Source organism: Heloderma suspectum, chromosome 3 (assembly GCF_057233095.1).
Source record: "Heloderma suspectum isolate Gila_16-S chromosome 3, 16-S_ref, whole genome shotgun sequence".
NCBI classification, from domain to species: domain Eukaryota; kingdom Metazoa; phylum Chordata; class Lepidosauria; order Squamata; family Helodermatidae; genus Heloderma; species Heloderma suspectum.
Genome location: NC_139460.1, coordinates 299,521,676 through 299,539,824, shown reverse-complemented (window position 1 = coordinate 299,539,824; position 18,149 = coordinate 299,521,676). Strand labels below are relative to the sequence as shown.

At 42.1% G+C, this 18,149-nt stretch overlaps 1 protein-coding gene across 1 annotated transcript in view; it reads left to right on the top strand.

Moving 5' to 3' along the window:
- The window catches only part of PPM1L (protein phosphatase, Mg2+/Mn2+ dependent 1L), a 254,980-nt gene that overhangs the window by 178,581 nt on the left and 58,250 nt on the right, over window positions 1–18,149 (top strand). Inside the window, exon 3 of the mRNA XM_084847408.1 lies at window positions 9,045–9,219. Coding sequence (XP_084703534.1) covers window positions 9,045–9,219 — 175 coding nt within the window. The remainder of the gene's footprint in view (window positions 1–9,044; window positions 9,220–18,149) is intronic.

The window sequence follows — 18,149 nt, the reverse complement described above, 5'->3', positions numbered from 1 at the left end:
TTTGCCAGAGGGCCTGTAATGCACTGCAGCTGAGTCCTGGGTGGGGCTCAGAAATCTCTGGGTATATCAGCCTTTAGTTTTAGCCTAGTGCTGGAACAACATTGTTCATTAGCTTAGGTGTGTTGCTTGCTGAACCTTGCCTTGTGATTGCCTTCTGTGCTGCTGACCCTTGGACTCCGAGGATGAAATAATAGATGTGTAATAAGATTTTTTTTACCATCCTCACTGCCGCATAATAGGCACAGCAAAGAGTCTTTGCTAATCTTTGATCATACTTGCTCCAAGACCTGTGCCACCTGCACTCTAACCATCATCCGGCCTGTTTCATTGCCTGTAGATCTTCTGTAACCCAAGGTGAATTACGGGCTCCACAGCACTGGAGTGGGAGCTTGGGAGCAATTGTATCGATGGCCCTTCCCATCTCGCCATTCCATAGTGAGACCAAAGCATCGACTGAATTGCCAGCCCTATCAGCCAGAAAATCCCCCAGAGCATTCAGGAATCCATTGGATTCCAGAAGTCTCTGGGGGAGAACCATCTTAATTGGTCCCCCACCCCTGAAGGGAGGATCTGCTACCATCAAACCAAACTTCACAACAAAATGATCTGACCATGAAAATGGGGTTGTTGAAACCCACCCAGCCCCCCAAACCAGATCATCCCTCATCTGCCCAACAGCAAAAACAGGTCCAGGATATGTCCTGCCACATGTGTCGAGCCAGTGATGTACTGAGACAGACCCATAGTTGTCATGGTTGCATGAAGTCCCGAGCAGGCCCTGTCAATATAGCCTCGTCGTGGACGTTGAAGTCCCCCAGAACCACTGTCCTAGGGTTTTCCAGCACCACCTCTGAGACCCTCTCAGGCAGGGAGACTGCTGGGCAGCAGGGTGGGCAATACACCAGCAGCATACATGTTCTGTCTCTTTGGCCCAACATAAGTTACAGACTCTCAAAACTGGTGCTAGGATGGATGGGTTTCCTTGTGAGGGAGATGGGATCCTTATGGATGATGACAACTCCCCCCCCCACCCCAACCCTCCAATCTCAGTTGGTGCTGCACTGAGTACCCAGGTGGACAAAGCTGAGACAGATCCACCCCGCCCAGCTCATCCACCCATGTCTCAATAATGCACACCAGGTCAGACCATTCACTATCAAGTCATGGATACTAATTGTTTTATTATGGACTGACCTGGCATTCAAAAGCAGCACCAACAGATCAGAGGGTGGGCTGATAGGGCAACCTAGATTTTGAGGTATGGGGGAAGGACTGAAAGATGGGACAGATTTCAAATATCTGTCCCACCTTTCCGTTACCTGACACGTGTGTATGACATTTGCCTGCTTTGTTGTCTCGCCGTTTGGATTGCCCCATAATTTGCTCTAACGCCGAGTCTGTTTCAGCCATACCAGGACACCACCTTACCCACACTGCAGGGTTTGCTTCAGCGATGTGGCAGCAGAGAAGCCACGATTTCCCTTTGAAACAAGATGCATGACCCTGCAGCAGCACATTCAGTAGTGCAACGGCACCAATTTCGGTGGTAGTGGGGAGGGAGGGACTGGGCCCCAGACACCTGGAAGTGGCCCATAGATGTTGCTGTTGCTGCTCCAACTGCTTTTCTTTTAGGGCTGGCCCCAGGTTTGAGGGGGTGCTGGATAAATTACTCTCTGAGGCACCTCTCCTGAGTTAGTGCGCTCTGGCAGGCTTAAATGGCAGCAGTGACAGACAGCAGTAGAGCAGTGTGGCTGCGGGCTGCCCCTCCAGTATCCCAAAATACTGCAACGTGGTGTGATGTGGGGATATTGTGGGAGTTTTAAAATGTTGATTAGACTCAAACCCCCAGCACTGCTTAGCATTTCAGGCCAGGAAAAAAAATTAATAGAAAGGGGCCCAAGGCATCAGCAGTGGGCACTGGTTGGTGCCTGGAGGTCTAGAAGCTGCCCAAGGATGCTGGGCCGGTCTTTCAGGGTTCTGTAATAGTGAAATCATCTATGCCATGACCACACATGAGAACTAGAGAAGACAGTGAGGCTGTTCGCACAACATGCTAAGCCACACTTAGTGGTTGAGCGTGGGTTGTTTTGAGCTGTGAGTTGTTTGCTGAACCATGGTTTATCATGTTGCCTGAACACAGCCAGGGTGCCTTTTAAACCATGCATTGTGTGGCTTATTTTCTCAAACCAGCCACTTTACGAACCTGTGGTTTGTTGTTGGGTTGTTCAGGGTGGCTAGCAAGCCATGCTGCATGGATAACAAGTCAACCCACAGTTCAACAAACAACCCACAGTTCAGAACAACCCACACTCAATGACTGAGTGTGGGCTAGTGTGTTGTGTGAATAGCCCCACAGCGTATTATGTTCATTCATATGATTACAGAAGTGATTGGATAGGAATCCCATTCGGTCTGAACAATACAAGATGCCTCTGCACATCACAGGGACTTTTGCAAAGAAACCCTGAACTTGACAGCAGTATGCTGGTGGACTAAAACAATTACTATGTAGTGTATCTTGCCCCTTCCAGTGCTTGAAGCAAATGACTGTTTAAAACCTAGCATTAAATATCATGCGCTTATGTTATGAGTTCATTTGCATTTGACAGAATAATTTCATTCGTTCTTGCACTGCTTGGCTTCAAGACAAACTGAATGCAACTTCAATTAGCTGTAGAGTTAGGGAGACTAAATATAAACTTACAAAATGAATGAGAATTGGATTACAGGAGACAATTATAGCCGAACCTCACAAATAGATTATAACATTTATATGTTTTAGCTTATTTCCTTGGAAACTGGAAGGGAAGCACAAAATTATGCTGGGTCTTTTCCCATCGCTTGTCTTCTTAACTGTGCTATCATTGCAGCACAGTTGTGGCGGCTGCAAATAAGACTCCCCCTATCCAAACGTGTTCATGCAGAGCCATGCCAATGCACTGACCATGTAGAATATCCTTGATCTCAAGAAGGCAAGGAAGATGCGCCTGGTTTGATCTGGAAATTTGTTTGCATTGTCAATATTCATGAAAAATCTGTGGATGTAAAAATAAGTATGCAAAAAAGATCATGTTACAACAGTATCAGGGGTTTACAAATTATGTCCAAGTTTAGTAGCCCCCACCCCAAAAGTTCTATTCACCTACTAACCAGCAAAAGTATAGTAAAAGTGTCTCTGAATACATGCAGACTGGCTTTCCCTTTCCATCCAGCATGGCAACGTGCACCCCCCCCCCCAATTAAGGAGTAGAGTTAAGAGCATAGAAGCCATTATTTCCCAAAAGCCTGAGTCCCCTACAGGTCTCTTTCTGAAAATTAAATATTGCCCCCTCTTCCTTAGCAAACCCCACCACAGAAAGCATCTGTTTTCTTATGAACTGTTTTAAAACCACAGTTTAAAAGGCATGTTGACAGTCTTTCCCTCTCTCTCAAAGAAGTCCACTCCAGACTTTTCTTTCTTCCCTGCACCAGCTCCCCTTCTTAATGCAGTCATTTGTTGTTGTTTTGTTTCTTTTATTAATCAACCTTCAGAGGACAAAACAAAAAGAGTTGGTCTTTTTTTCTGGTGTGAAAAGGGGGAGTGAGAGAGAAATGGCAGTTGCAAGAAGGACTGGAGAATGGAGAAGGACTGAGAGAAATAAATGGGAGATTTGAAATTGCTATCATTCCTTCTCCTCTAAATCAATTTACAAAGCAAAACACCCTTCTCCATAATCTACCTGCAGTTGGAATAAAGTGGCACAGAAGATTGTTGACTGGGAGGGTGAGGGGTGGAGACTGGGCCTGCAAAGGCCTGTCTTAAACTTGGAGCCTGATCCACTCAAGACCCACACTAGCCAGATTCGAAGGTACCAATGTGACTCAAGTCCACTTGTGTGAAAGAATGATACAGTTTATTGATGGAAAATGGATGCAGATAATAAAAGCAAAGAAAAGCTTACACGCGCCCCTCAGATCAAAGCTGTACCTACTCTGGCTCCCTTGAAGTAACAGGCATTGTCCTGGGGCTGTTTATCTGAGCAGGTGGTGCACCTTTCCCCTCTCAGAGGAGAACAGGTAACAAGCCAATCTGCCCAGGATTGTATAGGGCTTGCCTCATCTAGTTTCAGACTGTCAGAAGGCGCGCATGTGTGCGCACACGCACACACCTCCCTTCACCAAGAAGAAGGGAGGGAGGGGAGTTCCTTGGCAGAAAAGAAAGTTCCTCACAGCAGAGAAAAAAACATTCCTTATCAGAAGAAAGTATTCACCGTGCAAGACTGCTACTGTGCATTATCTAGCTTTTGTTAGTAGCAAAAAGCGCTGGCCTTCACTATGCAGCTGTGTAATAATTGAGAACAACTCTCCCAAATAAGTATGCATATGCTACTAAACACTGCATATAACTCTGTAAGTTCACACCTGATACCTCGCCATTCTTCTGAAACCAAATCCAATACAAGGTCTTTTCGCTGCAATGAGTTCCAGGATGAGAATAGTGCTGCAAGAGGGGAGCAACAGAGACTGTGTGGGGAAAGCAGCTTTGCATATATGGAGGAAGAGGAAGAGAAATGAACTGAGGAGCACTGGAGAGAAACAGAAAATAGTATGGCCACGCTCCTCTCAGCCCACCAATCAGATGTACAGCATTCCTGGGAAGGGAAGAAAACCTTGCAGGTGCCATTCAGGATTAGGGAAGATAGGCTTTCTCCCAAAAAACTACTCCAGGTTTTTTTGGCAGCCTAATTTAGCTACTGTAATGCAACCACCCTCCTTGAGCATTCTTACTTGCCACAATTAAGTGCTTCCTCAACCCTGGCCTGTTGCTGAGTGGGTTTGTTGAATACCGAATATTATGTTAGAAGTGGTCCTTTGTTTTGGTAGCAAGACTGTCTTCAGTAATCTGTATGTCTCCAATGTGGCAGTGTTCACAGTTTTTGTCCAGGCCTCTAATATTACAGAGCCATCTCACTTTGTGTTAGTGGCTGCTTTGTTCTTGATACACTGAGGGATTTGTTTTAATTTCTGTCACACAGAGCATGCATGTGCTATTCAAAGACCACCTCAATTTCCAAAGACACCCATTTGTGCTGTGATTTCTTTGTGACATTCTTGTAAACCTTTATGTTTGGATATCATTAGCATGGTGTAAGTTCTTCGTGTACACACACACACACACACACACACACACAATATCTGAAACTTACCCAAACACCTATAAATCAGAGTGTTTTTCCTATGTTTTCAATGGCTGTTGCTATGGTCTGTAAAGTACGAGGAAGGAATCTTTAGAGATTCGCAGTCTATTTGCCATTCTGGGGTAGCAATGAGGCTGAGTGAGGCATCCTTTTTTTTTAACCATAAGGCAGGGAGGGAATTATTTATTAACTAATTTCTGCAGAGGTCTTCCACTTTTCCTCCAAGGCAGCATATGTGTGCGATCTAGTTTTTCTTGTTCTGGCACCAAATTATCGTGAGGAAACCCTGTTTCTTGGGGAAGTTTGACCATCCTTGCATAAACTAAGTGCCCCATTCCAGGTATGTGAAATACCACGGATGGAGTATCCATGAGATAGTGCTTATTTTGAGAATTCCAGTAGCCCAGGGTTCTTCATACAGGAACTGTAAAGCATTATTTCCTGCATTCTCATGCAGCCACAGTCCCTCCATTTTCTTTCATTTTCTGGACAAGAAAATGTGCTTCCTGAAATGTCAGCAGGGGTTTGTTGGCTGGCCTTCAGGGTAAAGATGCCCAAACCAAGACGTTCAGGATCCATGGAAACAGAAATACAGACACAGACAAGGAGACTGCAAGTGCTTAGGTGCACCGTTCATAAGAATGAATGTTTATTAAGTGACTTCCTTATGGAAAAATGAATGAGAAATGTAAACTATGGCTCTAATTTGACCATATGAGGGCTCGTGTCTTATTTATATATTCATTTATTTGACATACCCTGCCTTTCTACCACAAATGGCACTCAAGGCGGCTTGAGGGAGATGTTGAAGCAAAAGGGCCCTTCGTTGCCCAACTCCTCCTGCAGCTTTCCTTGTTGCTGTCTTGCCTGCCTGCTCAGAAAGAAGGGTTAGTGGCAGTGGTGGTCAGGAGCAGCAGTACCTGCCTTTGCCTCCTTGCCTGCCCTCTCCCACAGTATGTGGCCAGGACTGCCACTGTTCCTCCTTGCTGCCGTCTTCTCTCTCCTTCATCCACCCATCAGGAGGAGGAGGAGAAGCTACCACAACAATTGAAAGGAGCACCAGAGGGGAGAAGGCCCACCAAGGGTATCCTGCCCAACCCCTCTCCCCAAAGCCTGGATCAAGCATTGGGCCACACTCTGCTTGTTAGCCTTCACTCAGTTGAGGCTCTAAATTTCCGTGTGTAGCACATGCCATAGAGAGGAATGGCTCCAGTAATATTTGTACCTATTCTGTTTAGCGAACATATACAATCCTCCTTTGAAGAATATTTGCTACACAGATCTCTAGTCAAACGTGCCATCTTGTACAGAATTGTATGTGCAAGTCATTAGCCCCTTTCACATCATTCCTTCATGTAATTTGCATGGAGGGGGTGGGGAGTGGGATTATGCCTTCTGACCCCAACCTCCACATGCGTTCAGCAAAAAGTGTGAAAGCAGCCATTAACTGAAGTTTCTGTGTGGGTTCAGCGTGACAATGTTAATTGAAAAGATGCATCTCTGAAAAGCAACTCAGAGCTCCTTTCTGCAACATCCAGTCTTGCTGAATTATGGAAGACCATTTTGCTGACCCCTCCTTGTTGTGTCAAGCTATTTATTTTCTTCAGTTATGTCCTCTGAATATTTAATTATTATGGCAAGATGATATTAATCCAGATCCACATGCTGCAAAGTAAACCTTCTGTTTTACATTAGTTACAATGGAACTAAATTCAAGAGTTGTTTTCTTGCCTCAAGGTGTTTGTTATGACAGAATTTAAAAGTAATTAATCTGTTGTTTATCTATTAGATAAATGTTGATTTTTTTGCCTTTTGTTTACTATTTTTACTTTTTACCAGTTTACAAACTACCATCAGGTTTTGCATTTCCATCTATTTAGCTTAATATGACCAAGGTGTTGTGTATACTTACAAAATGCAAATTCAATGTCATGTACATTGCCTTCCTGTTTATAAACGTTTCATTATCTGCATATTTTGGATGCCTCCTTTGGCACGAATAACGCTGCACAATATTTACTGGTGATCCATGCGATTTAACAACTGTTCACTGGTGATTGAGTCCTAAATTTAGCTATAGCTATTCTGAATAATTTAATCAAATAACAACTATCGGGTGAACTGTATTTAAATTACTGAAAGGAAGCATTACTCTACAGCCATCCTGCTGAGGAATTTAAATGATTATTCAGCAAGAAAAGGCCAAAGTCTTCCCAGCACACTGTTGATTCTATAGGAATCTGAAACAAGTTAGTTATGTGGTAGCTTTTCAGCAATCAAAATCTGATGCTATAAAGAGAGTGTATTACTGTTTCCATTAGTATATAGCTTATACTTCGCTATCTGTGGTAGTTAAGTATGAGGATGGACCTATTAGTCTATTTCTGGTCCGTCTTAATTTTGCATGTGTTCATTCATAAGTCCCATCCCGTTTCCACATAAATCTATGATTTAAAAAGCAAAAAAAAAATGTTATGTTTAACAGCATACAAAATACGCATTGTGTAAACATTTTACCCTAAAATATGCATTTCTGTCCTCATCTTTGTACATTTTTTTGAACTGAGAACTGTATTGCAAAATTTGGAGAAGTGCAAAAAGGAAAGATAACTAAACTGCGCATAAGTCCGGGAAGTGTGAATCTGTTTGGTTCACTTAAAAATGCAGACTGAATTAAATCCTTGAGCTAAGCACTCCATTGCAGTGGCACCCTCAGTTTATTCATAGTAGTTCAAGCTTTCTTTGAGGGCCAGGTCACAGACTTTATGTGACTATTGTATTCTTATAAGATTCTTATAATCTTGAGATAGCAATAATGGGGATTTGTTTTTGTTTTTAATTCCCCAATATGTGGAGGCCCTTCTTTTGAGACTGCCACCTTCAGAGGCATGTTTCGTGGTGACCCGAGAGAGGGTCTTTTCAGTGCCCGCTCCTAGGTTGTGGAACTCCCTCCAAGGAAGGCTAGGTTTGCTCCTTCTCTGGTGTCCTTCTGCCAGCAAGCAAAGACCACTTTATTTAAGAAGGCCTTTAGCCTGTAGGGTCTGTTGGGTTGGGTGCTGGTTTTGATTTTTAAAAATTCCTTGTAATCTGTTTTTATTGTATTTGAATGTATTGTTGATCAGTTTTAATTGATTCTGTAAGCCATTTTTTTGGTAGAAAGACAAGGTACAAATAAAATAATATGTATATATTAATACTTCTATAATATCAGGAAATGGATTCTGTCTTCCTGAGTACCAACTGTAATGATAGCGGGAACCAAAGTGATCTGTGAGTAAGTGCATAGAGGAAAGCAGTTCCCCAGAACGTTCTGCAGAGAACTGAATCCTAGGGCAGTAGCCATTTTGAGATCCGTTATTGTAAGAAATGCACTTTGTTAACTAATACTAGCTTGTTCTGTACTTAAATTTCCTGTGGTATCATTTTACAAAGTTTGCAGCACCAAATATTACAACAGTGATATCCTGGGAAAAGTGTGTCTAGTTCCTTGAAAGGATTTGGAAAATCAGAAGTAGGGGGAGTTGTTATTTTAAAGGATGTGTAACCAACAGAGGTAGAAACCAGAAATGAACATGGTTAAGAGCTCATATAACCAGATCCAAAGAAATCCATAGATAGATAGTCTGATACTTTTCCAAATCCAAATGAAGAAACCATTTATCTTTAAGAGTGAAGCCAAATGTGACAACGCCTTATTACACAGAATTTTCAACTTGGCTAGTGTAGTTGACAGATCTGTACAACTTGGTTTTGGGCACCCTATTAAGGAAGGGTAGGTGGCACCCAAATACATGGTCAGGTAACTAAACTTTATAACAGGTTACAAAGAGCTAACTAGGTTTTTTTTCCCCCTTTCCCCCTCTTCAGTCAGCAGCAGAATATGTGAAGTCCCGCTTACCTGAAGTCCTAAAACAGCATCTTCAAGACTATGAGAAAGACAAGGAGAATAGTGTATTGTCTTACCAGACCATCCTGGAACAACAGATTCTGTCAGTTGACCGAGAAATGCTGGAAAAGTTGACTGTATCCTACGATGAAGCAGGTATGTTGACAATTTAGGGGGAAAGTTCAGCTGCAGACTTCATACTCCCCTTAAGTTCCTTATGGAAGGTATCCTGGATTGTAAGTATCCAAGTCTACATGATTCATTGCACTACACTCCTTTCTGCAGAACTATCACTTCTTACAAGCATTCTACAGATAAAAATATATTTTTTTATTTAGGCAACCTCCAGACAATGATTTGGAGAGAGAATTGCTAGGTCTGTTTGGTCCACTAGAGATAATACTGAAAGATAAAGAAATATAATATCATAAATGTAATGGTTAAAGTTGGTTTTTCCCTACTGCATAAATCTCTAGGCTTTATACCACAATTTTATCTGTCACCTGTTTTGCTTGACTTACATGGTTGAACCCTGTTCTCTTCCTATCATGAATGTTGTAGCATCTGTTCCTTCAATCACCAATAAAAGAAAAACCCATCTGGTCTATATATCCAGCATAATCAAGGACTATAGTGCCGTTTTATATAATCTGAAGACCATAGCACAAGGCAATGACTTCACAAACACTCTAGAAGCATTTACAGTTTATACCTGTTTGTGATGTAAAGAAGTGAGAGATTTTTTTTTAATGGTAGGTGTGTCCATCCGTCTCTTTTCAACATTAGACACAGGGAGAAAAAAGTATTTAGAGGAAAATTATAGATCTATGTAAAAAGGAAAACACATTTTTTGGTCTTTATTGGAAAATACACGGACAATGAAAATGTGAAGTGTCTTCCCCCAAAAAAATATTTGTGGATTTTAATGCTGAAGTGAGGCAATCATGTTGGAGTGAAGAGCTGCATAAACAAGTCTTGAATAAAAGTTTTTTTGAGTAGTGCAGTTTTTTTTAAAAAATGCCCCTAGCCTGGCAGACTCTGTGAACAGAAGTCCTGTATTTATACCCATAATGAGGAAGAGAGACTGCCTTAGCATTCTAATCAAGTCTCTTGTTTGGTACAAGAGAAGTAATGGTGCTACCTGTTCTGAATCAAGTCCTGATTACAACTGCTGTGTAAAATGTGTGTAGTTTAAAAATAATAATTGCAGCAGATGTTCACAATTCCAAATTCTCCAGCCATTCAGTTACATGACAGTTCTAAGGGTAGCATTTCCTCCTGTCAAGATAGACTTCAGTGCTTTGTCAGACTCCTTTCATTTTAATGAGAAGGTCAAACTGTTCCTAGTTCCACATGGTATGTGAGTAGGTAGACTACTAAGGATTGAAAGACTGGGGTTGTGAGAGGGAAGAGAAGATGCAGGAGTGGAGCAAATTGTAACCATTTCAGGTGAAGGTAAAACCATCTCCATATACATTAGCAGGATGGCAACAGCATATGTCCTCTGGCTGTCTCTCAATTACTTACATCTATAATCACAAGCAGCTGGAGTTCTCTTAAGTGCTAGTCAGAAATCTAACTTGGAATTAAATCTCTGAGACATCTGACTTGCTGAAACATCTACTTCAGACGTGGCCAATAGCAGTGTCCAGTTTTGGGTAACACTGAAATCATACAAACGCAAAAGGTAGGCCAGAGGCTCTTTTGGGGCATATTTTGAAATTTGAAATGAGAAATAATTTTAAATTTGAGAAACTGGTGGGCACCACCACAAAACGTTTGCTGTGAGGACCTGGCTAGTCACAAAATGCCTGTCCCTGGGTGTGGCTAGCCAGAAAGAGCAGGTAACCTGTGTACGAAGCAGAGGTTGGGTTTGAGCCCCCAGTACAAAAAAACCAATATTTGATCCCATATTGCATTACAAAATACCAATTTTACAGAAAGTAAAGAGGCAAGCAACTTGCCCAAGAAACCGAGTACAAGGCAAAGGTTGAGTGTGAACACAAATCCACTCTTCTGAACCCACAGTTTTCTGCTCCAACAGAACACGCATTTCACAGAAGGAAAACGAATTAATTTTCCCAAATAACCTCTAAATATATCCCTCTAAAATGAATTTATTTCCCCAAATTAATAGGAACATCACCCCCAAATCAATTTTACCCAGAAATTTTCCACTCAATTAATGCTCAATCCACTCAATTTCTCCCTGGCAGCCAACCCACCTCCTCCTTTTTCCCTCTCTGCCAGCCAACTCACCCCACACACCCTTTCTGTCAAGATCACTCACCTCAAAACCCTTTCTCTCTCAAGATCATCTTCCCCCAGAAAAAAAAACCCTCTTTCTCTACCCGGTTCTCCCCCCCCCCGTCCATTTTTTCCTCACAAGAACCCTGTGAGGTGGGTTAAGTTGAGATGAGATAGTGCCAGAGAGCTTCATGGATGAAGGCCAAAACAGGCATTTACTTTAAATCTGTGTCTACAGGCACTTTTTTTTTAGCTTTACTCCAGAGTAGATGCAGGGGGCCTGATTGGGATCAGGACCTTAGGATGGGGATTTTAAGATCTGGATCAGGGCCCCTGCACCTACTCTAGGGAAAAAATAGATATGGCTGCTAGACACAGATTTAAGGTAATGTCTGTTTCCACCCTTAGTGGGGAGTTGAACCTGGGTATCCCCACTGCTAGTCCAACACTCTTAACCACATATTAACCACATATTAACTTCTTAACCATACCACATATACGCCTCAATAGCCTCCTGTTTATACTTGATACATCTATTGGTCATGGTCATTTATTCCTATTAAAGCTGTCTGTTAACTCAACATACTTGGGCATCACCCATTAGATTAGGAATTTCCAGATACAAAGCCTGAAACATGGGATTTGGAGAAAGGGTGTTTTCCCACTGTAAATAGATCTGGGAGGGAGTGGAGGGCAAACCTATGTGAGGGGCGTGTATTTGATTGTCTGTATTTCTAGCGCATATAGTCACAGCCTGTCAATTCAGTTTCAAATAATTGACTGGCGTAAAATGCATTTGTTTCTCATCTTACTTTGCTGGGCATGGGGGGGCCGAGACAAGCGGAATGGATATTGAATGTAAGAACACACAAGACCTGCTGTGTCAAACCATAGTCAATTTGTTTGTATCCTGCATTTTCCACAAGACATTGTGCTCAAGGTGATTCACACAAAACAAATGCAATCGCCATGATTATAGATTATAATACCTTACAATACAGTGTCAGCTCAATTACAGTTCATCTAAAACATGTGAAAATGCAAGTAACGCAAGACATATTAGTAACGTCAGTTAACAATATCCAATATGAATAACTGCATACTGACTTGGTTTGCATATCATGGTGGCAATTCCTGAGTTGTTTAACCCAGAAATTGCCAGGGACGAGTGGAGAGTGCAAGCCATTTCCACTTTTAATTAACAACCCAGGAAACCCCATTCCTGGGCTGTGTCATGATGCGTGAACCTGGAAACTCTAGGTTGTTACACCCATAAAGAACCCAGAGTTTCTGGGTTTGCATGTCATGAAACGATCCATGAACGTTCCTGGGTTGTTAATTAAGAGTGGAAATGGCTTGCACACTCTGTTCATCCTTGGCAATTCCTGGGTTAAATAACCCAGGAATTGCCACCATGACATGCAAACTGGGCCATGCTCACATTAAACAATGCACGAAACAGTTCATGTGAAGAGGCCTAACAATAAGATAGTTCATCCATCAAACAGCAAAAAAGGGAAAGAAGAAAAACAGAAGGCACCTTGATTAGCCTACCCCCTAGCAGTAGAAAGAGACCCTCCTCTCACCAGGGTCCCATGTCCTGAGCAAAGAAACAACGCCCACATGGCAACACCTCTTCTGGCTGCCTCTCGGCAACAGAGCATCAGGAGAGGCAAGATGGAAAAACCCTGTTTCTGGGCAGGTGTCCCGAACCTGTCCTGGAGATGTCCCCAAGCTCTCCTGGAGCACAAACACTATCAAGCACACCAAAAGTAGCAGCAGCTTCTTAGGGCTGGGGTGTTCATCAAGTCCACTATCCTGTTTGTCACACTGGCTGCCCAGATGCTTCCAGAAAGTCCACAAGCAGGAAATGACAGCAGTAGCCCTGCCCACAAAGAGAGGAACACAGGAGTTGCATGTGTGCCCACTAGGCTTATTCATATCTCAACCTGAGATATGATCATCCACCAGCCCACTGTTGTATTTTCAAATAATCGTGAGTATGGAATGTCCTGGAAGGAGATGGCAATAGGGTGGATCTTCTCCAGATGTTGTGAAGAAAAAGGGGAAGAGGCTGTATCCAGGTGTATCCACATAATGCTTGTAATGTGTCGACCAGTTGATATCAGGTTCCACATTAATGGAACCTTATGAATTCTGATGGGATCTTAGACAGAAATTGAAACTTGAAGAATAATGGATTGCATCCAATGGGTTGCATCCAGCATTAGTCTAACTTAAGTCCCATTCATTCCAGTGGGTTGACTCTTGTTCAGTCGTTAATTCGTGTCCAACTCTTTGTGACCCCATGGACCATAGCACGCCAGGCCTTCCTGTCTTCCGCTCTCTCCCGGGGTGTGCTCAAGTTCATATTCATTGCATCAGTGATGCTATTTAGCCATCTCATCCTCTGCTGTCCGCTTCTCCTTTTGCCTTCAGTCTTTCCCAGCATCAGGGTCTTTTCCAGAGAGTTTTCTCTTCGCATTAGGTGGCCAGAATATTTGAGCTTCAGCTTCAGTATCTGTCCTTCCAATGAGCAGTCAGGGTTGATTTCCTTTAGGATTGACTGATTTGACCTCCTTGCAGTCCAGGGGACTCGTAAGAGTCTTCTCCAGCATCACAGTTCGAAAGCATCAATTCTTCGGCGCTCATCCTTCCTTTTTGTGCATGTAATCATCTTTATATCTCTGTAATAAACTTGTATGTGATTATTCTAATCTTTGGCTCTTGTCTTGTTGCTAATTCTCCATTTCAAGTTGGCCCTTCCATGAGCCAGTGTGAGCAAATTGTTTCAGGAAGGAGTTCAACAGGAATGGCAGGTTGCACATCCCATCCCCATGCTATCGCCACCCACATGGCTCCCCACTGCCACTTGCAGGTCTGTCTGCCTTTGTACCCTACCATCCCAGTGCCATGCTCTGAGGAAGGACATTCCTCTGAGGGCGGCATTGTAACGTGAGGGGGTGGCCTCAGAGATTGTCACCACTGCTGCTTTGCTGCCTGCAGTGCAAATACTTCAATAGTTTTGAAGAAAATAAACCTTTGTATTTTAATGGTGGATGTATATGTTAATATCAGGCACCATCTTAGAAGAGGCATTCCATCCTGCATACCTCTTCTAAGACAGTGCTTGCCAATTGCAGCTTTTATCAAACCTCGCAAAATAATTAACTTTTTTAAAGTATTGCCCAATTTAATTGGGGATGCTTTTTTAATCTATTAAAATGATTTATTGATTAATCTAACTGATTATTTTGTTGAAGGTTGCATATATCAACGTACAATATATAATAAGATATGTTTATAGTAAATCATGTCATAATTCATAGATCTGCTGCACTGTAATTATTCTGAGTTTTTTCAGTTGAGTTTCTTCAGTATTAAGAATTGTTGGTTTTGGTTGGAAATTACTTTTCGTCCTTCTCCTTGTTTTACTCCTTTGCATGAGGCCATCCTAGAGAGAGAAGGAAAAAGTCAGACATATACAATAAAGCAGGGATGCGGATGTAGAGGCAGGCAATTGTCCATATCAAGGGTGGGGAATCTTAGGCCCATGGGCCAAATCTGGCCACACCCCCTTCCCTCTACTGTCTGTTGTTGCTGGTTTCTCAGTTTTTTCGCCATTCTAAAAGGTTAAAATGCCTCTCCTAAGCCTTAGTTACTGGCAGTAAAAGCTCTTATGCTAAAAATGCTGGTACTTTTGGCCCTGCACTTTCTGCCCATCTATTTTGCCTTTGGCCCCACCACTGTAATGCCAAGAGCTCCCCCAAAATTGGAACTGGCCGTTGGGCTGAAAGAAGCTCCACATCCCTGCTGTAAAGTTAGTAAGCAACTTAAAAGTGGATTTCATTTTGCAGGTTAGCGGCACCAGGCTGTGGTGCCACTAACCTGCAATCAAAATAAGCCAGCCAAATAAACCACCCTACAACAGCCCATGGGTTATTGGAGGGTTGCTTCACCTTGTTGTTTCACCTTCCAACAAGCCATGCCACCCACGTTTGGACAACACCACAAGTCGCGCCCAGGCGGTGATTATGGAAATTGCGCCCAGCATGTGCTCCAATTTAAATAAGCCATGGTGGTTTATTTTGATCATAAGAACTGGCCCAATGAATCTGATGAGGCTATTCTAAGTCATCAGTGGTCCGGAGGGGGTGTAGTTTTGATGTCCTGGTTAAAATATATACTCTGAAGACTGATTGTCCTTTCCCTCCCACATTTACAGCTACTAAATCAGATTCAAGCCCAAATTTAGCATGTCTAAATTTTACTGGATGCAGCATTAGAGACTGATGACAATGTGACTGGATCCATTCCCTTGGGTATTTATGAAACCACTGCAAGATTGTGGCTAAAGTATCAGAGACAAAAACAAGAAAGATTAAATGTCACCCTTGTAGGTCAGTAAATTAATCTCCCCTCTCTCGAATGGACGTTGGAAATGGAGGAAATACTCAGAGGAGCATTGGAAGCTTTGTTAAAAAAAACAACCAACAACATGGGATGAGGCTGTGCACTAGGTTTTCTTTTGTTGACACAGCTATGTAGGAATCAGCTCAATGAGATGTCACTTGAACAAAGAGACCACATAAATATGAAGGAATCTGATGCAAGAGGGTGGTATAAAAACACTGTAGTAAATCACATTTAGATTTTCATTCAAACTAGGAATAGACGAATCTATCAGTTTTGCTTTTCCCCTCATTTGAATTCTATAAATCTCAAATTCTTTTGGTCCCAAGTATGAAGAAATTTACAAATTTTGGTAAATTCTTATCAAAAGCTAAATGAAATTATCACCCATCTCCACTGGCCAAATTCAATAGGCGCATCTATTCCCAGCATGGAGAGGACCGTGTTATACCTTCCTGCCATATAGCTGTTGAAGATGAGGGGCCTGTCAGAAAAAAGAGATGGGAACCCCTAGTTCAGCACTGACATGGTTAAATACACAGGGATTCAAACCCAGCTAAGCACTCAAAGCCCTGGGCCTGGATGTACTATTCTGTCAGTTTAGGTTTCCCCAGTGGAGGCTGGTGGCTCTGATATCACTGGGGTGGTGAATCCACTCCAAGTTTCAGTCACAACCAGTCGGAACTCTTGAGTGGTTGTTCTGACTGGTTGTGACTGAAACCTGGAGTGGATTCACTACCCCACTGACATCGGAGCCACCAACCTCCATTATGTTTCTCCCACATTTGAATTTTTTAAATCTCAAGTTCTTTCCCTCACGAGTATGAAGGAATTCACAAATTTTGCTAAATGCTAATCAAAAACAAGCTGAAATTCTCACCCATTCCTATTGTAGACTCTGGTAGACCAAGGACAGAAGCATTTGCGCTGGTCTGCAATTTGGAACTCAGACCATTTGTGCATTAGCACAAATGGATCCCCACCTGGCCTATGACATAGTTTGGACAGGCTTCTTTTGCATCGATGTGTCCATGGATAGTGGCTGTTGGAGCTGCCTTCTGCTTATTTGTACAGCACACAGTAGTGACACACTTATTTTAATTGTAATGAAATGCGCACATTGATATTCTGGTTTCAAATCATTCTTTAATCAGCATACTTGAAATTAATTGTTGTGGTTTATAACTGCATCCAGGGCATGTAATTTTTATATTACTTATATTGCAAGAAGCCATTAGATAATAACTGAGCTGAAGACTATGTGCATGACCTTGCAAGTGAAAATTGAACTCAGGTCTCCTGTTCCAAGTACTAGTCTTTAACCCCTGGACTACAGCAGTTCTCAGAACTCCCCTCCGCCATCAGTATTTATCCCTCCAAGCTTTATCTTCCACTTTGGGAATTTATACCAGGATTGTTCAGCAGGATTGTTCAGTGCTTATTAATCTCTGAGAACTTAGAGATTCTCTTAGATATATTAACAAATAAATATTTGTACAAGTAAAAAGAATTTGCCTTGTGGCTGGAAGTTACCACGTATGTACATCCTGATGCCAACTTAAGTAATCCACTTAAAAATGGATGTCATACTACCCTTCAGCCTCACTGGATCACCGATTTTAGTGCAGCATTTTGAATCGGACACAATATAAATTTAGGATCCTATTAGAACCTTCCCTAGATTATTACTAGAAAAGGGCTTGGTCATGCTCTATGGAATTTTTGAATTTTGTTTGTACAGTAGGCTCTGGCGTGAAATCACAAGCTGCTTTTGGAAGTCCCCTCTGTCAGTTTCATTAGTTTTATATGTAAAATGGGAACTTCCCAAAGCCCTATTAATCCCACAGAACAGGTTGCACAATTCTTTGGATCCTGGGTGTAGTGCAGGACTGTATATTAGTCAATGAACTGTGTACTAATAGGGTCACTTTTAAAATGTTATTTATTTATGTACTTCATTTCTATACTGCCTAGTAGCCGAAGCTCTCTGGACGGTTCACAAAAATGAAAACAAGAAAGCACAGCATAAAACAATATAAAATATGAAAGCTTAAAACACAGTATAACAGTACAACCAGAATAAAATCTAGCAGCAATGCAGACATTTAAAATACAGATTTAAAACACCAAAGCTAAAAAAAAAAAGACTAGGGAGCTAAACTGCTAAAACACTGGGAGAATAAAAAGGTCTTCACATGGCACTGAAAGGAGTACAACATAGGCACCAGGCAAACCTCTCTAGGGAGCTCATTCCACAAGGTTACCACACAAGCATCAGAGATTTTATTTGCAGATGACCTTCTCTAGGGAATTGCCCAAATATAGCTGTGGAACAAAGTCAGCAGTATTATTCATGATATTATTCTCAACATTTAGACACCAGCAGAAAAGGTATCTTCCTCTTATGGACTGTTTGTATCCTTTTC